Source organism: Maniola jurtina, chromosome Z (assembly GCF_905333055.1).
Source record: "Maniola jurtina chromosome Z, ilManJurt1.1, whole genome shotgun sequence".
Classification (NCBI taxonomy): domain Eukaryota; kingdom Metazoa; phylum Arthropoda; class Insecta; order Lepidoptera; family Nymphalidae; genus Maniola; species Maniola jurtina.
In genome coordinates this window covers 10,566,986-10,590,800 of record NC_060058.1, presented here as the reverse complement: position 1 = coordinate 10,590,800, position 23,815 = coordinate 10,566,986, and the positions used below count along the sequence as shown (strand labels likewise).

General features: G+C 39.2%; 1 protein-coding gene across 2 annotated transcripts in view; it reads left to right on the top strand.

The window, feature by feature from the left end:
* LOC123880432 (discoidin domain-containing receptor 2-like) overlaps positions 1–23,815 on the top strand; it is a 68,040-nt gene that overhangs the window by 24,699 nt on the left and 19,526 nt on the right. For both annotated transcript variants that reach the window (XM_045928557.1, XM_045928556.1), the window contains exon 3: positions 16,343–16,448. In XM_045928557.1, coding sequence (XP_045784513.1) covers positions 16,343–16,448 — 106 coding nt within the window. The remainder of the gene's footprint in view (positions 1–16,342; positions 16,449–23,815) is intronic.

Here is a 23,815-nt window from a genome sequence, read left to right as displayed (position 1 = left end):
ACTGAGCTCTACAAACTCTATCAGCTCTACCGACTCTAACAGCTCTACCGACTATATCAGCTCTAGCGACTCTATCAGCTCTAGCGACTCTATCAGCTCTGCCAAATTTATGAGCTCTAGAGCTACCAACTCTATGAGCTCTAGAAACTCTATCAGCTCTACCAATTCTATTAGCTCTACCAGCTCTACCGAATCTATCAGCTGTACCAACTCTATCCATCCTATCAATCGGATAGTTCTATTATCATGCTTAGATCATCCGTTGTTTTGATATAATTCCAACTCAATTATCATTCACCGAGCCATACACATCAGCTAATAGCATCTAGCATTCTTCATCTTATCGCGTCAGTGCCTCAGCTTTGAGGATCGTAGCTCCCTCGAGACTTTAGGCCATTTCTTCTAGATGCTACGCCATTGCTCTCTATTGGAAGGCCTGAAAGTTAGGTCGACCGATTCTTTTATCTGTTTTGACCAACGTTTAAAAGTTGAAAAAAGTACCTATTTTAAAGCTTACATAATTAATTATTATTATTATTACTATTAGGTTCGTCAATTTATTCGATAAATTCAATAATTGAATTAAAAATCTATATAGTTCGTATAAAATGACTTCCCACGAGCCATTTTAACTCTATATGTCAACTGTCATGTCAAAAGTGCGGTTCACCTTTGAAATAAGGACGGTACTTTGACATTATATTTGACACAAAGTTAAAATGGCGCGTGAGAACTAATTTTTTACCCATCATACAGTACACTGTATGATATGCTTTTTCAAGGCATTGTACACTGACTGTGATTTGAAAAAGCTTGCCACTTGTAAGAGCCGCGCGTTCTATTTGTTTCAACCTTTAAAGGGCTTAAAGCGTGATCATTTATTCGCGTTTATTAATATTCAAAACGGCTTCATGACGTTTGCGATTTGTTCTCGGCCGCTCAACGAGAGGTCGGTACTTGCAGGCCGTGAGAGTGGGAGGGAGGGGGGGCAGAAAGGAGGGGGCGGGGGGCACACGCAACAAGCTATTTGCATTTGACCTAAAAGCATTCTCCTTTTGTACCGACTACGGTGAGATTCTTTTAACGACAAAGTTAAAGTTTTATTGGAGAGTCCTATAGCAATTTCTTAAAGCCTTTTAATTATGGATTTTGAAAGTTTGTTCGATGTTTGGATGGATTTTACTGGATCAAGCCCTGCTTGAGATTATTGAGGTCAATTTTCATTGATACAATGCCGCTTGGTTGCGATCTTACCTGATTGTGAATTACGATTGTAAAGTTATTTTTAAAAATTGATTTGAGTTGTCAAAAATAATATAAAATTATTAATTTATCTAATGCAGGTAGTTTGATAAAATCGATATTTTGCTCATTCGATGTCATACAATCTGTTACTAGGAGGCCAACAAGATTGAACTTGCATAAATACGGGTGTTTTAAAGGTTTGAGTTCAGTCTCCTTCTGAGATTCGGAGCGATATCGCATATTTTCAGTATTTGGATTGTGAACTGAATAATTAGATGTTGTGATAGCAATCACGCTCTAATTAAATTATTTATTTTGGCATTAGTTTGTTTAGATTAAAACTCTCGGATAACCTTACACATTAAACTTGTGTTTTTTTGTGTTGGTTTTGGAGAGGACATTCCGATAATTCGATAAAAATATTTAAATAATACCTGCTTTTCTGAGTGACGCCAATACGATGAACTCACTTGAAGCGGTTACAGCCCAGTGGTTAATTAGGCCTCGCATACCGGGGATCGGCGTATGATCCCGGACCTCTATTTTTCAAATTTGTTCGCGTTTTAAGCCGTTAAATATCTCTTGATTACACTATGAAGGAAAACATCAGGAGGAAACCCATACATCCGAAACAAGTATCTCCATAAGGGTTCCGTTTTTCCTTTTGAGGTACAGAACCCTGAAAACCGGCAAGGCGGACTTCCTTCCCTTTCTTTAAAGAGGAACTTATTCGACATAATCTACACGATTTTTTGCAGTGCGAATAAAAATTCAACAAAAGAAGTTATGAGATTCGTCACATACGACGACCTATCACACATTAACCAGGGCTCTCTCCGTCACTCGTTTCATACAATCGTAGTTCCAATTTCATTTGAATATTAAGCAACCAAAGTCCATGAAATTTTGCAGACATATTCTAGAAACTAATATCTATGTCTGTGGTTTTCCGGATTTCTGTTAAAATATTCGGTTTCAAAGTTACGCGGTCTTAAAAATTTTCATACAAATCTTTGAGCCCCTGTAATTTTAAAACTACATATTTTTAGAAAAATCTAAAACACCACAGGCACAGATATTAGTTTTTAGAATATGTCTGCAAAATTTTATGGACTTTGGTTGCTTAATATTCAAATGAAATTGGAACTACGATTGTATGAAACGCGTGACGGAGAGAGCCCTGTTAATGTATTTTGGTGAAAACTCATAGTTATTTAGACAGTTGCTTTTAAACCTTTGCGAAACCCAGTTAGCCTTTAGTAAAGGTGTAGCTAGTACATAAGCGACTACCTATATTGAATAGTTTTGAAAGTCATTATCGTAGTACCGTAGGGACCGTTCGGCACGACGACCGGTCGATACTAGGTGCCACTAGACTTGTGTAAATTACCGATCTCTGTTTTAAAACGAATCACCTTTACACAAAACTAAAAAACCGGTCAAGTGCGAGTCAGACTCGTGAAACGGGGGTTCCGTATTCGGGTAATATTTCCGACATTTTGTACGATAAATCAAAATGCCTAAGAAATAAATAAAAATTCATTTTAGAATATACTGGTCCTTTTATATGATACCACCCTTGGTATGGTTATCTCAATTTGAAAATTGAAAATCATTTTCATTTTTCTTGTGATGTAACCACAAATTCACGGCTTTCGTGTTTTTCCTTTACTTGTGCTATAAAATTTCATGATTCTAGGTCAACGGGAAGTACCCTATATGTTTTCTTGACAGATACGACAGACGGACAGACAGACATCAAAGTGATTCTATTTTTCCTTTAAAGGAACTGAACCTTAAAAAGATACCTACAATACAACTCAGTTTAGAAATGTAAGTAAAAATTCTTTATTAGGTACATACCAATTTATACCAATATTATAAAGAGGAATAGTTTTTAATTTTGTTTGTAGGAAGAAATCTCTGAAGCTATTGAACCGATTTTGGAAATTTGTTCACCAGTAGAAAGCTACATTATTTCTGTGTAACATTACATTAGGCTATATTTTATTTTCAAAAAAATTAATTTTAATAGACTACGTGTTCTAAGCCGGGGTGTGTTAGTATAAGGTTTTAAATGATAGAAAAATATACAATAACCGCCTATACTTGTATATAATAAGAAATTCTGAAAACAGCTAGCAATTAACTAAAAAAAAACATCATTATACGGACTTTATGACCTATTTATTCCGTTTTGACGTATACCTGCGTAATTACTGATGTGTATAGATACGAGTGAAGGTTGAAAGGTTATGATTACATGTTCGCGTAAAAATCGATGTACAGGGTGGTAATTTGAAACCGGACAGTAAGGTGAGTTACTTGAAGATAATTAAAAAGAAGTTAGGAATGCAGTAAAATAAGAAAAACTTACAGTTTCACTTACTACTTATACCTACTACTAGAAAAACGATAACTATAAAACAGGAATATGTTCGTGGATCGTTCCAAACAAGATTTTTAGGGTTCCGTACCTCAAAAGAAAAAACGGAACCCAGTAGGATCACTTTGTTGTCCGTCTATCGTGTCTGTCCCGTACTTCCCGTTCCCGGAGCTACTTCCCGTTGACCTAGAGTCATGAAATTTGGCAGGTTGGTTTGGCAAGGTAGTCTTATAGCACAAGTAAAGGGGAAAATCCGAAAGTCGTGAATTTGTGCTTACATCACAAAAAAATTAATAATTCTTATTTTTTGTACGATGGTTCGGAACTCTTAGAGTGCGAACCAACTCGCACTTGACCGGTTTTACTCCTTATGAGCATCACGTTGCTCTGTTTCGAATAATCGCCCTGTATACGAGGTATGAGCTCAGTTCAGCATTGGAGGACGCTTTTAAATCATGCTTTGGGCGATTTCGATCGGCCACACGTTTTAACGAGCGTAACTTTGGTTTTTTTCACTTTTCTCTTGAAATCGATACCAGACGAATAATAAAGCAACAGAAACGGGATGTGTCGGGTTCCACGAACCTTTTACGAGTGTCGCTAATACGTGCAGCTGAGAAAATTTCGCAAATTTACCTTTTTTAGGGTTCCGTTCCTCGAAAAGAAAAAAGAAACCCTTATAGGATCACTTTGTTGTTTATCTTAATTTAAGTACTAATTAGTAATATGTGGTTGACGTAATGGGTAGCACGTAAAGTATTACTGCATTATTCTACTGGATTATTTTTAAGCACTGCGTGCTACCGTTTTTTGATCCGAATAAATAAAAATAAATAAATAAAAATCTGTCTAGTCTCTCAATTCTGTTAATTCGAGGGAACCAAAACCTGTGGGGTACATTTTGTTGACCTAGAGTCATCAAATTAATATTATTTGTGGCTCTTTATCCGGAGGAGCGATATATTATAATCAAAACAACGGTCAAGTGCGAGTTGCAAAAAGAGGGGTGTTATAAGTTTGACGTGTGTATCTGTGTATCTGTCTGTGGCATCGTAGCTCCTGAACCGATTTTAATTTTGTTTTTTTTTTGTTTGAAAGGTGGCTTGATCGAGTGTCCTTAGCTATAATCCAAGAAAATCGGTTCAGCCGTTTGAAAGTTATCAGCTCTTTTCTACTTATTATTACTGTAACCTTCACTTGTCGGAGGTGTTATAAATTTTTAATTTACACTTGTCCTTACAATAGTATTATATGCTCTTAAATTTGATTTGCATTTAAATTCACCATCTTGATTTTTATTATACCAGTTATAGAAATACACACTCTGTGAAAAATTCAACTCTGTACCTATTTTGGTTAATGTACAGCCCGCTGATAGACAGACAGACAGAAGGACAGCGGAGGCTTACCAACAGGTTCCCGGTGGTACTTGGCACCCTTCGGCTACGGAACCCTAATAAGAAATGATTTCTTAACATTCGCTTCTGTCGTGGGTGAAACCTTTGATTGGGTATTAAGGTGTATGAAAATATACATCAAAAAATAAGTAGCAATTTACCTCATATTTAAGTGCCCAATAAGTATTGATATTATTTCAAATCATCCCACATTTTCTATTCCCACACACAATTACGCATACTTGAAAGTACGAAAAAGAAAGACGAATAAAATATGCTCTGCAACAAAAAGGTTTTAGAATGAGTATACATTGACCCAGTTTGGCCAATTGGCTAACGTGTACAGGGACACTTACGTTTGCACGGCAAATATCTGTATGGCATTAACCATGATCAAAGACACTAAGAATTTATTATTATCATCCATGACCATGATACTCGTAGACTCCGAGAGTCGAAACATAGTAAATCAGAGTAAAATGTTGCATGTAATAACTCAAAATTTAAAAAACCCCCGACACAAAAATCTCTATAAGAAAACTAGAAAAGATCTGATAACTTTCAAACGGCTGAACCGATTTTCTTGGATTATAGCTAAGAACACTCTCGATCAAGCCACCTTTGAAACAAAAAAAAAAACTAAATTGAAATCGGTTCATTCGTTTAGGAGCTACGAGGCCACAGACAAATACGCAGATACATACGTCAAACTTATGACACCCCTCTTTTTGGGTCAGGGGTTAAAAAAGGGATTTGAATATTTTGGTATGGAGCCTGGTCTGCCAAATAACTGTCTTATGGTTCCTTCCTGTGTTGGGGATAATACGCAGAGAAGCTTTCAGCTTTTATTAAATAACGAAGGTCTGACACGCGCTGGCTCTTTCTCTATTTAGTTTCTCACTAACTTAGATGGATCGTCTAAACTGTAGTTCAGGAGTTTAGGCGTCACCAACAGGTAGGTACAACAGTCTAGCTAACCAGGCAACTTTGATAGCTTATGTATATTATCTCGGAAACTTGACACTTTGGAAGGTTTCATCCCATACAGTATTCGTTTGTATTGATGCCAGCTACTGATGAATACACCCTGTGTATGCGTGGCCACTATTTTGACAAATGAAAAGAACCATATCAATACTAGGTCTAATAGACGCCTTACACATGGCCAGTCATCGAAGAACCATGCCTACAAAGTGATATCTAACGCCATTGTTCCACTGTCCACGTGGTAGGCTGAGGTTTACATAATAATCATCGGCCCGTCTGATTGATATTAATCTCTCTTCGGGCCCTTATATTGCCTACAGGGCATTGTCATTCAATGAATATAAATTAATAATGTTATTGCATTGCCACGATTAGACCTACTAGTTATAGCTATAGTGACACTGAGCACAGACTGACGTTGTTGTGAAAAATGTACGTCTTTGGATGCTCATTGGTATTGGTTCTGAGCACAGCTAAATGTTAGAGTATTGGCATCCTCTTCTTACGAATTTAATATGAAAAGGACAGACAGAGTTGGACTTTTTTGAATTTAATTTAGAGCTGTCAAACCTGTCAAGTTTTAGCTGCCAGTCGCGAGCATATTGTTTAAATTTGTAACATGCACAAAATTTATAGTCTTTTAATGTAAAATTCATGTTCCGTCCTTCTTTAGCATTATCAAAAAGAAAAAGATACAGATACTCTAAATTTAGTTTAAAGAAAGACAACAGAATCGGTGCCATTGTCTCACCTTACAATACTTGTCTATATTAAATGTAAGGTTAAACTTCTATATTTCGTTTCACTCAAAGCTCAAAGCGCTTAATGTCTTATCGCGTTGCATTTGATGTGCTTCTTGACTCCGGAATAAACGACGGGTGAGACTCCAATATTCTGGACTGGAATTTGTAGTGTTTAGGAATAAAAAAAACACTGCATTATTATGAATGACAAAATCTGTTTAATCTGTTTGTTTGTTGGTTTATTCGTTTGTTCGTTTATCCTTCAATCGCGTCGCAACCGAGCTACGGATCGACATGATTTTTTGCATGGTTATAGTTAAATGCCTGGAAAATGAGATAGACTAGTTTTTATCCCTTAAAATGAAAGAGTTCTCCGAGATTTTTAAATCCCTTGGATGAAGTTGTGGAATGAAACGGAATTTTGATAAACCAGGTTGCTGCCTGTCGGCTACTAAACATAAGAACAGGATCTGGTAAGGAGTTCTGTTATATCGTAGTTATATTACAATACTAATAACAGATGTCCTCACCTATAGTGCTGAAAAAGGGACACTGACAAACGGCCTTCTCCACAAATTCAAAGTTGCTCAGCGAGCGATAAAGAGAACTATGTTAGGAGTTTCCCTGAGGAATAAGATCCGCAGGAGAACCAAAGTCACTGACATTGCCCAAACTATTAGCAAGCAGAAAGGGCAGTGGGCAGGCCATGCCTGTCGTAGAGGCGATGGCCGTTGGAGCCGGAAAGTGTTTGAGTGGAGACCGCGTAGTGTGGAATACCCTCGACCAACACGGTGGACCGACGAGATAAAGTGGCTGGCGGGAAGTGGCTGGATGAGGAAGGCTGAGGACCGGGTGTGGTGGTGCTCTTTAGGGGAGGCCTATGTCCAACAGTGGACGTCCATAGGCCGATGATGATGATGACTTATAACAGCACTATAATTTTACTTGACTACATATTTGTTTAGCGATAGCATTTGCATTTGTTTAATATTTCATAACAACGTCCTGCTTTGTGGAACAATGGAGGCCTAGCTGTCGTCCGCGACTCCAAACGCGTTTACAATGTATGATTTTTATAATCTATCTGTTTTCCAGAAAGTCTACTTTTACGCAGTTTTTTGTAAGACAATTTTTTTTTGTGGTGCTATGTTCGTATCCAGAAAGTTATGTGTATTGATCTAGTGAAAGGTAACAAAAACTCAGACAGACACTCGCATGTATAAAATATATTGTGGACAATGTCCTGCTTTCTGAACTGTAGTAGATAGTTGGAAAATTAAAATTGATACCTACTTGTACATGTATGTATTTCTCTATGATTAATTGATGTGTGTAATTATTTAGTGTAAGCTATGAGCGCTGAGCGTTTTTATTTTATTGTACTTTTCGTGTGCCTTATGCGAACTGTTTTGCTTTTGCGTAATGATAGGTCAAGCGTAACAGAATTTTGTTTCAAAATTCGGTCTACTTCTTTTTATATTCGACGTTTGCATGCCTAAGTTACATTGAAAAGAACAATAATTCTTAATTTTTGGTTTAAAAGTGAAATATTATACTGTGTTATCTTTTTAACGGGATATATATATGTGATATTTTTGTAGATAACTAGATGATGCCCGCGACTACGTCTGTGTTTTTTTAATGCTGCGGGAACTCTATGATTTTCCAGGATAAAAAGTTGCTACTGTCAATTTCCGGAATGCAAGCTACCTCTGTACCAAATTTCACATAAAGCGGTTAAACAGATAGGCTTCTAAGAATCCCGTGGGAACTCTTTGATTTTTCGGGATAAAAATAGCCTATGTCCTTCCCCGGGACGTAAGCTAACTCTGTACCAAATTTCATCAAAATCGCTTAAACTGTTGGACCGTGAAAAGGTAGCAGACAGACAGACAGACAGACACACTTTGGCATTTATAATATTAGTATGGATAAAGCATCCAAGATTGCTCGTACTAAGGTTGTTTGTACTTGTACTTGTTTGTTTGTTCGTCTTATTGGTACAAATTTTGCAATCTATTTTAATTTTAATCGCCCAAAGGCACTTACACTGCGCTGTGCGACGCGGCGCAACGTAGCACATGATATATAGTTTATAAGGGTTTGTATAGAGCAAAGCGTACTTGAGCGACTCAGCGCGGCAAATATACATAGTTTATACAGGGTGTAACCAGAAGGCTAGCAGAAACAAAGACAGGTGACAGTACTGATGATTGCTTATAAGATACCATAAAAAAAGACTACGAAAAAAAAATTTAAAATAATCCTATATTTTTTAAAGTCACAAAACATCTGATTGACGCTAGAGGTCAACTAACGTTCCGTAAATAGGTCACTCGATGTCAATGCCGCGTCGTAGGTCGAGCATTGACCCGAATTTTGCACGCTTACGGGTTTGAAAAATACTAAATCACTAAAACTACAAGATAAGGCAAATGGTTATGAGCATAGGATTGTTTTATGGTAGTATAATAATATCGCCAAGTTTTTGCTAGCGTTGTGGTTACACCCTGTATAAGTTTGTATGAAGCAAGGCGCTTCCGGTTTGCGTCGCGTCGCACAGCGCAACAATAGGACGGACCATTAATATAATATTTCTTATCATTTAGTTCCGCTTGCGCTCCTGCTTCGAGGCGTCCCACATTCCCGGCGACACTCAAGTTATCAGTGACAGCGCTGGCCAATTAAGGCTGCGACATATAATATGCTATGTATAAATATGTTATACCCTACTAGTGCATTGCTGGCCACTTCATTTACCTATAATTTATGGCTTTATAATACTAATACCCATCTCTCCAACATCTACAGAGCCTTTATTTGATATTCAAATCGCAAAGAACTCCTTGCTGCAATTTTCTGACATATATATTGTTCTTCGTAGCATACAAAGTTCTTCTTGGATAGGCACTTTTATTTATGTACTAACCCTTAACTCAGAAAGAGGGGTGTTTAAGTTTGACTTGTGTGTCTGTATATCTCTCCGTGGCATCGTAGCTCCTAAACTAATGAACTGATTGGTGACTTGATCGAGAGTGGTCTTAGCTATAATCCAAAGAAATCGGTTCAGCCGTTTGAAAGTTATCTGCTCTTTTCTAGTTACTGTAACCTTCATTTGTCGGGGGTGTTATAAATTTTTAATTTACACTTGTAAACAAAGGCAACTCTGTTATAAATATGGGCATTTTGCTAAGCGTCAGGCGAACTCCTCATCGGTCGTGTAATATTATAATTTCGGAGGGGGTCGCTCATTAGTCAGTCTAACCAGATATTGTTGCGTGCGGGTGGTATGCGAGCAAACATGAACCCCGTGTTTATTGCCCATTTGTTTAACCCCCGACCCAAAAAGAGGGGTGTTATAAGTTTGACGTGTGTGTCCGTGTATCTGTCTGTGGCACCGTAGCTCCTGCACAAATTTCACGGCCTCCTCGGCGCAGTGGTAAACGCTGTAGTCTTATTAGTGGGAGATCCCGGGTTCGATTCTCGGCAGGGGTTTGGAATTTTATCATTTCAAAATTTGTGGTCTGGTCTAGTGGGAGAATTTGGCCTTGGCTGGTTACTAACCTACTGGCAAACTTATGGCTTTGTAGTAGTCCGGTAAAAAGAAAAGGCTGAGTGACTAACCGACACTGATTCTAGTAAGGCTCAGCTCTAACTACTGAACAGATCGGGCTGAAATTTGGCATGCTTATAGCTATTATAACGTAGACATAGAGATTAAGAAAGGATTTCTGAAAATTTAACTCCTAAGGGGGTAAGACAGGGTTTTGAAATTTGTGTAGTCCCGAGAATAAAGTCGCGGGCATGAGCTAGTATTCAAATGAAATCTAAACTGCGTTTGTATGAAAAGCGCTGTGGAGTTCGCTAGCTTGACTTCTCTTAATCTGCACAATCGAATAAAATTCACTATCACAACGAGGTCTCGCCAGCAGCTAGCTTCCTTTAATATCATCAAACAGTAAGCTTTTCAGGTCGTTTTTGGTTCGGTATCAAAGGATGGATAAATAAAAAATAGTTGGAAATGGTGCATAGTGGATAGCAATATCGAATAGGGCTTGCTTTGAAAGTTTAGACTCCATTTTATGAAACCTAGCTGGTTTGTTTGAGCTTCGTACCTTTATGTTAGTAGCACCAGTTGGCGTTATTGAACTTTTAAGCGGCCATAACGAAACAGATTTTTTAGGGTTCTGTTCCTCAAAAGGAAAAACGGAACCCGTATAGGATTACTTTGTTGTCTGTCTGTCTGTCTGTCTGTCTATCTGCCTGTTTGTCTGTCTGTAAAATTTTTGTAAAGCCTTAACTTAATTGGTTCATACACAACATCGTACCAGAACGCTAAACCACTTGGCATTCGCCCAAAGAGTAACTGGCCGCCAAAAAGTCTGTTCTGTTTGTTTCAGCCTTAAAATCCCAATTATAGAAGTCACCTCTAGTTACACGAAGGAAGTGTTGATCGCGTCCTCGGAGAATTCCCTGTAATCACTGTATTTGCCAAGGAACTTAGAATTGATATAGAAGTGTTATAGAAGCGGTACACAATCTTTAAACTTCTTCAATTAAAATTGTTGGAACTGGCCGTATACTAAATTGTTTGTATTTAAATATATTCTTATTCTTATTTTATTTTTTACATCCTTTGTTGTACGTTCCATGACTTTTACACCCACTTCAAACAGGACGTCCAAGTTTTTCTTTTAACTGATATTTTCTATATAAATTCAATATATCCCAAAAAAAGTTACACAGGTAAATCTATCGCTATCGCTTTTATAATACTCAGCCCTAGAAAATGATAGCACTAGATTTAGACCTGTCAATTTAGTTTTAAATGTTGAATGTACAACAGGATTAGCTACAATTTCGCCACTCCAAGCTTATCCAAATATGCGCTTTGTTTTACATTTTTACAACCCTGGTGGAATAAAACAGTGATAGCCTAGGCTTCGGCCTATTCGAGGGTCCGGGGGTTCTCTGTCGTCTACGTCGTAATAGCTTTGAGCTGGGCGTCGATAGATCAGTCAGTCAGTTTTCCTTTCATATATTTAGATGAGATAAAACTTACGCGAGAGCTGTCGAACGAGCGCAAATTCTAAGTGATTGTTTTTCCTCCGGTAGTGAAGACAACAGATAACCTTTCTATTAATTTATTTAGTTTTCTGTGGTGTTTACCATAAACCAATCAATTATTCAACGGTCCGATGTCACAGAAGCAATTACAGAAGACGTTGTCCGCGCACCTTCATAAATATCAAATCACTTGTGAATATTGATGTCTCGCCCTAAGAGTATCATAGCTATTTGTAGACCTCTCTATGCTTGACCGCCTCAACACTATTACGCTTTTAAAAGAGTTCAATCAGATTTTTGTTTTTTAGTAAACTGTGTTTATTGTGTCGTCAGAATGACTAATACCGAATTTCTAAACTAATATCCGTGTTGTTTAACAATATTGAAACCATGGACTTACAAGTGTAAATTAAAAATTTATAACACCCCCGACAAGTGAAGGTTACAGTAACTAGAAAAGAGCTGATAACTTTCAAACGGCTGAACCGATTTTCTTGGATTATATCTAAGAACACTCTCGATCAAGCCACCTTTCAAACGAAAAAAACTAAATTAAAATCAGTTCATTAGTTTAGGAGCTACGATGCCACAGACAGATACACAGATATACATGTCAAACTTATAACACCCCTCTTTTTGGCTCGGGGGTTAAAAATAGATGATGCAGTAAACCTGAGCGGTCTATAAAGGATTCCGTACATACAAATTCCGCCTTCCGGCCGTCCTTGTCGCACCTCCTAAAGGATCTTATCGTGATGTTTTAAATATAACTGGCGCCCGTGCCGCTCTGCATTTCAATCATTTCTTTTGGAGCCGCCGATCACGACCGCAACTAATTCACGAATATTCGTCTACGCGCGCCCGTGGACAGAATTCATGTTACGTAGATTTATTGTTCAGCTTTTATAATATACAGCAAGCCGTTTTTTGCAAAATCAGGAAATGAAATGAAATGATGGTACTTGTTTTATGTGATGTCACTTATGTTCGCGACTTCGTCCGCGTGGACTAAACAAATTTTAAGCCCATGTTTTAGGTAGGTACTTCACGACACGACAGTTAGAGAACTTGTAACCTTAAGACTTCGGCGTCACTAGTAGGCGTCTATTGTTAGTACATTTGAAACAAGCAGCCCTAAAGTAGATCTATTTTTCTTTGATTTTACGTCACCATAGCCTATTGACATATCGTCGATTCAGGATCAAACCGAGAGTTCTCTCTGACTCTAATACATCGTGGTTAATCCATCACCCTACTCATCACTACTGAGAACAGGTCTTTTCTCGGAATGAAAATTCCGCCACGCTCCAAATGCGGATTTATCACAAACCTTTGAGAACATTATTGATAACTGTCAGGCAGGTTTCCTCACGACAATTTCCTTCATTGCTATAGAATCCAGACCGAAAACGGCCGAAGTCTTAGACTAAACTATTTAGGTAAACTGATAGGATATGTTCATTGTGCACGAGCCTTTACAAGTTCACGAGGCACCGAAGAGGCGGAAATGGAAACGTTCGTGACTCCATCGCGCGTCGATTGTTCCGATAGTAATGAAGCTCGGAGCTTATTAAATATTGAATACGCCGGATTTTAGGTCGATCGAAAGCGCTTCTTAATTCTGACAACCTCTTAGGAGCAACGCACACCGACAGATTCGAGACGCAGCGTCAAATAAGGTATGTACAGACAATTCACTATAACTTATCCCTTGCCGTCATGTTGGCACCATTGCTTTGTTTACTTTACTCGTCAGCACGGGTTTATTATTTTGTAACTGCAATGGTACCAACATGACGGTAAATGACAAAATATAGTGATCGGTCTGTACGTACAAAACAATATCAACACCATCATATACAACTGTAAATTAAAAATTTATAACACCCCCGACAAGTGAAGGTTACATTAACTTGAAAAGAGCTGATAACTTTCAAACGGCTGAACCGATTTTCTTGGATTATAGCTAAGAACACTCTCGATTAAGCCAGACAGACAGACAGACACACTTTCGCATTTATAATGTATGGATAGGCAAGCTTGACTACAATCACAGCTGATGGAAAGTGATGATGTGGCCTGAGATGGGACGCGTTTACCTAGAAAATGCCTATTCACTCTTGTTTTAAAGATAGGCTAGCTTGCCGGGATGTTACGGACATTATCTAGCATCTTGTATATTTACTTTGGTAACGGTGGCGCGGTTTAAACTAACGCTAAACACGTTTATCCCAAACCACACACGTGTTAACATCCGTTTTAACCATACCTAAGGTTCTTTAGTAAGAGTTAAGACCGTAAAGTTTAAAAGAAAATTTGAAAATACCTGGATACGATTACAATCCAGGGCAGATTTATTTTATTTGGGTTGTTAAAAGGTTACAATCTTATCTTAAACTTAGATAAGTATAAATAATACATTGTATAATTGTGATTGCAACCTACATAGCATGTGCAAAAGAGAAGCTGAAACTACATACTAAAAACTATGTGAATACATTTTTTTTTAAAGTAGAAATATTAAAATACCAACAAATTCCTGCCGGCAACGCATCGGTGGCACTTCTGGTGCTGCAAATGTTCATGGGCGACGGTGATCACTTAACAGCAGGTGACCCGCCTGCTCGTTTGCTTACTATTTTATATTTTTAAAAAATCAATAAATGAACAAAAAACCGATTAAGGATTTTCAGAGCAGTCTAACCACTGGGCCATCACGACCTTTGAAACAGTACTAACTCAAGTCTTATTAATCAAGAGGAGTCGCTTGGGGACTTAGCACAATCAGTACAATCAAACGAGCAAACATTATAAATTGGAACGCACTTTCCACTTTCTATATTCGTTCAACGGTCTCATGACTAAACCCTTTATTGATGGAACTGATTGATCAACAAAAGAAATCAACCAGGATGTAATGCTGCTATAGTTTAGAACTAGCTTTTACTTTGATATGGTCTGGAGTTTTTGGAATTCCGTGGAAAGCCTTCAGGACGAGAACTATAAAGTATTACCCATTTCTTTCCATCAGCCTGTACGAGGGCGGCACTGAAAATTTCGGGAATCAAGGAAGTGACACAACATTACTGTTTAAGAATGTATTTATTGCTTTTCGAAGTATTGTCCGCGAAATTTGACACATTTTTCCATACGATGGAACCAATCATTGAAGCAACCATTCCATTCGGAAGTTGGGGTCTACTTCTGGGGGATACTTTTAGTGCAGCCTATGTATGCGTCCAGTGCTGGACATAGGTCTTTCCAAAAGCGCGTCATTACAAACCGTCCTCAGTCTTCTTCATCCATCCGCTCCCTGCCACCTTCTTCAGGTCATCGGTCCAGCGGGCTGGAGGATTACCTATCACTCGGCGTTATTACTAATACAGGGTATCTGTCTAGTCTACCAAACTTCTTTAGCGGTTTTTAGGGCTCCGGGTAAAAACGGAGCCCTATTAATGTCACTTCGTTGTCTGTCTGTCTGCTTGTCCGCGTATCATAAGTCTCTAGCTCGGAGACGATATGAGTTACAAACCTGAAATTTTGATGATTTGTGTATAACGTTGTTCTAAAACCAAATATTCAACTAGAAATTCAAATAAATTATTTATCAGGGGGACTCGCACACCTGAAAAAAACTGGCCAAGTGCGAGTCATACTCGCGCATTGAGGGTTCCGTACTCGGGTATTTTTTCCAACATTTTGCACGATAAATTAAAACATATACATAAAAATAAGTAAAAATCTGTTTTAGGATTACAAGTAAAGCCCTTTCAAATGATACCCCACTTGGTATAGTTATCTTATTTTGAAAATTGAAACACATTTTAGTTTTTTTTTTTAAATGATGTAACCACAAATTCGCGGTTATCAGATTTATTCCTGTACTTGTGCTATAAGACCTACCTACCTACCAAATTTCATGATTCTAGGTCAACGGAAACCCTATAGGTTTCTTGACAGACACGACAGACAGACAGACAGACTGATAGACAACAAAGTGATCCTATAAGGGTTCCGTTTTTCCTTTTGAGGTACGGAACCCTAAAAAGAGCCAATTTTTTTAATTCTATCATGTGGCGTATCATTGCTGAGAGCCCATTAAGAGGGCTCTCTCCGTCACTCGTTTCATACAATCGTAGTTCCAATTTCATTTGAATATTAAGCAACCAAAGTCCATGAAATTTTGCAGACATATTCTAGAAACTAATATCTATGTCTGTGGTTTTCCAGATTTCTGTTAAAATATTCGATTTCAAAGTTACGCGGTCTTAAAAAATTTCATACTAATCTTTGAGCCCCTGTAATTTTAAAACTACATATGTTCAGAAAAATCTAAAACACCACAGACACAGATATTAGTTTCTAGAATATGTCTGCAAAATTTCATGGACTTTGGTTGCTTAATATTCCAATGAAATTGGAACTACGATTGTATGAAACGAGTGACGGAGAGAGCCCTGTTAAGTAGAGTCAGTTTGTCGCATAAAGCTAATAATGTCTGCCATCGTTTGTTCCAGCGCAATGCATCGCCCCGCTCGGCATGGAGAGCGGCCTGATACCGGACCGGGACGTGACCGCCAGCTCCTCATACAACGACGGCAACGTGGGCTCGCAAAACGGACGGTATGTGTTTGTGTAGTTCTTCTTCTTCTCTCTGGGCTGGTTTCCGCACTTAAACGTTTCCGTCTGTTGGTGTTTGTGTAGTTATTTGAAAACATTATTGCACACACAAACATAATATACAGAAAACATTAGAATAAACTATACTAGATGGTGCGAAGGCGGCCTTATTGCTATCTCTTACAGCTAACCTTTGATGTACAGATTTTGTAACCAGAGCGCGGGATGGTTGCACAAAGTTAAATAAAAGTAATACATACTACAATAATACACATGCAGTAAGTAGGTACATTGTATAACATAAACACATAAATATAATATAATTTGTTTATAAAATATCGGACAAGTGCGAGTCGGACTCGCATACGTAGGGTTCCGTACCTTCATTCAAGAAAGAACACATCTTTTTCGTGTTCTTTCGTGCTGTATGTTCTTGTGTGTCAAGGCATACAGCATTTGTTGAACCTGGAACCCTTTTTCGGGTCATGCTTGACATAACAGTTTATTCCGGCGCTTCTTCTGCTTGAGGCATGTCGGCTTTAACAGGGCTCTCTCCGTCACTTACTCCATACAATCGTAGTTCCAATTTCATTTGAATATTAAGCAACCAAAGTCCATGAAATTTTGCAGACATATTCTAGAAACTAATATCTGTGCCTGTGGTGTTTTAGATTTGTCTAAAAATATGTAGTTTTAAAATTACAGGGGCTCAAAGATTTGTATTTGAATTTTTAAGACCGCGTAACTTTGAAACCGAATATTTTAACAGAAATCTGGAAAACCACAGACATAGATATTAGTTTCTAGAATATTTCTGCAAAATTTCATGGACTTTGGTTGCTTAACATTCAAATGAAATTGGAACTACGTTTGTATGGAGCGAGTGACGGAGAGACCCCTCTTAGTGCTCAAGTGGAGGAAGTGCTGAAAACCATCATTAGGTATAACATGTTACATGTTATGTGTGGCGTAATTCAAGAATTAAACGTATTCTTCCTTTTCTTTTTTTACTTCTTCTTCGTCCTGCGTCGTTTCCTCAATTTTGACGATCGTGGCTCCCCTCTGATGCAATCTTTGCTACGATGTTCTTCCATTGCTCTCTGTTTCTTGCCGCGTGGATTGCATCGCAGATGGGTGTGTCGGCCGCTTCTTTTATTTGGTCTGACCAACGTCTCGGGCTACGTCCGCGGGGTCTCTTTCCTTCGATCTTACCAGTGACCATGAGTTTTCCGATATTGCTGGCGTTCTTCCTTGCGATTGATATTGATTATGGTTTATTGTTTTACTAGCTCATTCTCGCGACTTCGTCTGCGTTGAAATTTATGTAGTCCACGCAGACGTTTTTCAAACCCCTATTTTACCCCCTTAGGAGTAGAATTTGCAAATATCCTCTCTTAGCGAATGTCTATGTCATAATAGCTATCTGCATGCTTTTCAGCCCGATCCATCCAGTAGTTTGAGCTGTGCGTTGATAGATCAGTCAGTCAGCTTTTCCTTTAAATATTTAAATGTATACCATTCAGTGGCGTGCAGGTCATAGAGGCATAAAAGCACTGCTTACTAGTTGACACAGCTCAGTGCTAACTTATCACTGACCTGCCTGTATAAAGGCCGATGACCTAACTAATGCCTACCCCGGCCTCGAACTCCTTGCCGCCACTGGTACCATGGATAAGTGAATAAATAATAGAATGAAATATATTTCGGTGTAAGATTCCGCAGTATAAACTTCTCACGTTGTCGAGTGTTGGAACAGCAAATATTTCACTGCGCAAGATGGAGCGGGCACGTCAGCTGCATTAGAATTTCTGCAGCGGCTCGGATACAAAGCGGACGTTACATCTGATGAATGCAAACACTACAAGCCTGTACTCTGTACCTATATAGCATTAACCTTAGGATAATAACGCATACACGGCGATCGTTCGCTACAGAAAAATCATGCATACATTCTTATGGCCTAAGGCTGATATCTATAGAGTGTAACTTTGACTTAGCTCAGATTTAAGACGGTTTTAAGTCAGCAGTATGGCGCTGTCCCGTTTTAACAGTGTCTTAACAGGGCTCTCTCCGTCACTTGCTCCATACAAACGTAGTTCCAATTTCATTTGAATATCAAGCAACCAAAGACCATGAAATTTTGCCGGCATATTCTAGAAACTAATATAAGTCTAAGTCTGAGCAAAGTCAAAGTGCGTTCTATAGATCTCAATCTAAGAGCCACCGCGTGCCAGACCTTTGTTATTTTATGAAATACTGGATTGTGACGTCACAATGATATGACGTGCTTGTTTAGCTCTAGCTTCTAAGCTTCGTCGAATTTCCGGGAGGTAATAACATACTATCCTTACTCTGTGATAGTACTACGTTGGTAGGGGAGGCATTAAAAATGCATCCTCAATATTCTAAATGTCAGGACGTTAACAATCGGTATTTCCAGAGCATACACTGAATCGAATGCAAACAGCGCGATTCCATTACGGGCGCGATCACGCGATTTTTCTATCGCCCCTATTTTTTTATCGCTTTTATACTTGACGACAAAACGTTGAGGGACTTGATACGATTCCGATTCGGAGGGTCTAAACAAGATTTTTTTCTTAGTGCGATAGATCAAATTTCATAGGCGCGCATTAGCAGGCTAGGCTTGCTTGGTCACGTGAACCGAGAAATACTCGTATAACTACGATGGCGCGCCTTTTCACGGCACTTATCTCTTATGAGAGAAACAGATATATAAGAGTTTAAACGATAGAAAGAGAGGAGTTTAATAAATTTTAGTCCACACCATTGTTCCAACTGAGTTGCACAAGTGGTCGGTGCAAAAGATATTATTTCGTTAACCGTCTTTGCGGAGTGAGCCTTTCGTATCTGTATCCAGCGTCTCGCTGTGATTTGCTTGATGTCGTTAGTGTTATCGCACATGTTTGCCGCGCTTTTGAACGGAAGTCACGTGGCATCTGTTGGTAATGTTTTTAGGAAAGCAACGGTGGCGCCACCTCGGAAAACTATCTTGAAAGTGGCCTGCGGAGTTCGACTCACTTTGGTTCGGTCGATCTTAGTGTGCAGACGTGTTTTATCCATCTGTTATTATTGCGCTAACTTAGTTTTGTTGAGTATCAAGCCTTAATCATGTAAATAAGGGTTATATTTATTATTCCTTATATTTTTATTGAGGTTCACTTCTGGTATGCTTATATTAGTCCACCTAGTTGGAGAGACTTTCAACGCTGCGCTTTCCAGTGCTAGGTCATTCATTCTAGCACCTTGAGACCCCCACTCTATCAGTTATTGCCCTGACCATTGCCATTTCAGCTTCGCGACCCGTTGAGCTGTGTCGGTTGCTCTGGTTCTCCTACGGACCTCCTTATTTCTGAATAGATCACGTAGAGAAACTCCATGTGGTTTTACACTGACGTTATATTTAGTTAGATTTCGAATATCTATCGACGTTGTAATTAGAGTTATCAGAAATCGTACTACGGGTGCAGTTCTTACTTGCGTGTAATAACATGAGAATATGGAGTAGAGAGGGGGGAGGGAGGTTTATCGTTACAACTCGTAGAAAGTAAGTACATGTCGCCTGGCTAGCTTGTAGAACAATGTATGGCGTGCGTTTACGATTACGTTGACTGGGTGACTTAACGACCGCATTCGAGTTACTTTATCGACCAACCCAAAAACCAATGGCCTTATAGTACGCGACAGGTCGAGGTGGCAATCGGGGTTTGAGGCTAGGGGAGACCCTGCCCTCCCGCACGTCGCCCGCGCTATTACGTACCAGGTTAGCGCGGAGGCTGTGCGGGTGTGTGTCCGCCGCAGCAGACCCACCACTGGGACACTACGTGTTCCCAAACACCGTTAGAGCCAAGCCGGCATCGCAGCACGCCAACCAAGCCGCGGGGAGGGCAATTCCCTTTCCACGTTCCCCATTCTTAACATTTCTTTCGCCCGTCACCAAACTGGATAGGCGAGAAACCGGTGCGGTGGGGTAGCTAGTGATTGGATGGGTGATAAAAAACTCATCACCAACCACCTAAACAGCCACACCGTTCGCCCCTAGAGCCATACCCTATGGGTGCGTCTACTGCGCCCTCTGCTTGGGACACTCTGAGGGACGCGCGGACAAGACCCCCTCCCTGCCAGGTCCATTAGCCATGGCTAACAATATCCCATGAAGAGGAATCGTTAACCATGTTACCAGGGTACACCGGCCCAAGCGCTGCTGCTCCCCACAATACTCAGGCACACGAGGAGGTTACCTGGCTTTGTACCCCAGAGGGCTAACCCTAGGTTATACCTAGGAACGTTACTGATATCGAAAGTATGCGGTATACTTGATATTATTCTCGTCAGGCGGGAAGTCAAAATAGGGACACGGTTCGTCATCTCGCAAGTAATGGCATTTACTCGCTAACCAAAGACGGCAAACACTGTAATCTTCAAACATGTTTTATTTAAAGCCCGTAACTAAAGTAAACGGAGTTGATTTGACTCGTCACAAAAAGCGATTCTGCACCCAAGTGGGATGGTTATAAAGTTGAATTTTAATTAAAACGTACGTACTTGAAGTAGTGAAATGAGTGTACGGGATGATATCAATTACGAAAGCCGCTCCTTAACGCATCATTGATATCTCGGGTGACCAAATGGAGTGGACGCGTGGACATGTTTGTTTGACATTTTATATTAATACAAGTGTAAATGAAAAATTTATAACACCCCCGACAAGCGAAGGTTACAGTACCTAGAAAAGAGCTGATAACTTTCAAACGGCTGAACCGATTCTCTTGGTTTTGTTGTTGTGTGTTTGTGAGTTGCTTCTTGGATTTGGAGCTAAGAACATTCTCGATCAAGCCACCTTTCAAACAAAAAAAAACTAAATTAAAATCGTTTTATTAGTTTAGGAGCTACGCGGCCACAGACAGATACACAGATACACACGTCAAACTTATAACTCCCCTCTTTTTGGGTCGGGGGTTAAAAATAGGTAATAATGATATTTGAGAATGTATCTTTGTACGTTTGTTTGTCCTTGCGGGTTTATTGCATCCAGTTGCAATGAACTTTTGTACAGCAATTGTTAGGACTTAATCATAAACATGTTTTCAGAAAACATTCGAGACTCCATACTAGTTCATACACTCGGGTAGTTGTTGCGAAGATAAAGATGCTGCGTACAAAAATACTCGTACTTAAAGCATTAAGTGCTCTTGGTACACTACTAGGTATCTCTGCATTCGAAAATGTTTTCAAAAAACATTCAAAATCCAATTAGAAAACATTCTTTCGTTTGTGATTGATTGGTGACTCAAAAGGATTAGCGGTCGTTGGGATGTTTGTCTCTATCATTCGTATGAGATAACGTATCAAACAGTGCGCTATACCACTGTTCACGACAGGAAACGTTGAAACTTCGACGTCACAGGCAGTCATCAAATGTTCCTACATTTGACGCTGAGTAGCCTATGAATAGCCTAATTTTTTTTTTGATTTCACGTCGCCCGTTCCCTAATATTTGCCATATCATCGATTCAGGATCAAACCGAGAGTTCACTCTGGCTATATTGAATTCTTTCCGCGGATAAAGTAAAGAGTACAGAAGAATGCCCGGCTGAGTTTTGTTGGCTCTTCTCAGACCTGGGTGCGTTTCGAACACTCGTAGCTTTAGTTCTAAGTTAACGTAATTAATTATCACCACTATATCATCTTACAAATCTCACAATTCTGATCATCAAAATGTGTGCAATAGTACCTACTTTGAATAAATGATTTTGAGTATTGAGTTTGAAAAACGTTTTCATGATATGCGGTGACCTTGTTGCCCTAACAAGCACAATACGCGTCGATGCATAAGTTTAATTATATTCGTGTAAGTGAATGCACTAATTGCACAAAGATAATTATTATTGTTGACCAAAATTAATTCCATCATTAATTAATTAATTATAACCATTCAATTGAAACTGTTTCGTGCTACATCTACCTTGACCAGATCATACAACTGGGTGGAAAAAAATGAATTATGAAACCAACTGAAAAATACAGTCAAGAATCTCTTGGAAAATTAATAATTCAAGTCAATTTCGTCAATACTTCATTGTCTGAACACGAAAATCTTTAGAACTTGATTGCCTGAAGAATGCTCGAAAAAGCTTGACTGTTGTAGTCCAGCTGTCGAAGCAGGTTTTCCATATGACGCACAAGCTGATGCCCGCGACTTCGTCCACGTGGATTTAGGCTTCGAAGTTCCGTGAGAATGCTGTGATTTTCCGGGGTAAAGTAGAGAGTAGCCTATGTCACTGTCCAGCTCTTTCCATATCCATGCAAAAAATCACGCCGATCCGTTCGTCCGTTACGGCGTGATTGATGGACAAACTGACAAATAAACACACATTCGAATTTATAATATTGGCGGTGAGGTAGTGATTGTTACCCTACATGGCACTATACGCGTCAACGAGCAGCAATGAGTGACGTCACCCAGATTGATTGCTCCGTCGCGTCTCAAAACACGTATAAATGCATTGGGTGCCTAATGACTGCACCGAGAACTGTTCTTTGATTGGCTATAATGACTTGGTGACCCCTACGCTTAGTGATGAGCAGTCTAGGCTACCTGCTAGGTTTTCAGAGTGAACTTTTTAGGCTCGAGTAACATAGATACAGAACGGGAGCATCTTTTACTAAGATCAACAGAGGGAATCTAATATCTAATATCTAGTAGTAGAGTGACAGAGCGGATTGCTAGGCTTCAAGAGTGAGCTTTTTATCTGGAGTTACATAAATATAGAACGGGGAAAGTCTTTTACGAAGATCAACAGAAGGATTCTAGTATCTAGTTGTATTGAGTGGTTTGAGTGGACTGCTAGGCTTTAAGAGTGAGCTTTTTATCTACTACTTAGAGTTACAAAACTACAAAACGGGGAGCTCCACAAAGCTTAAAGGTTAATGATTGTGAATAAAGAAAAGGCTTTATGAGAATACTGTCCGACAGAAATAAAATTCAGCATTGGCTTCTCCCTACAGAAATTGTTTTACTTTTAACATTAAAAAGTTTGCGGGGAACAATTGACGGTTTCTAAAGAGTTGACATTAGTGCCCACCGGCGCGGCGGTTGGAAAAGTCCCGAACTTTTATACAACTTCATTATGAAACGCACGATTTCACAACTTTTATAAAAAGTGCTTTTGCCTGCGGGTTCGCTGGTCGCAGCACGTTTTAAAGTCTGTTGCTTTTGCTACCGGGGGAGTCTGCAAACGCTTGGCTTTCCTTTACGAGGTCTCTACTCCAGTACTTTCTAACCCCAACGACTACTGGGACTTTGAACTATGTGGATACGCCCATTTCCACTTTAGCCTCGCAACCCG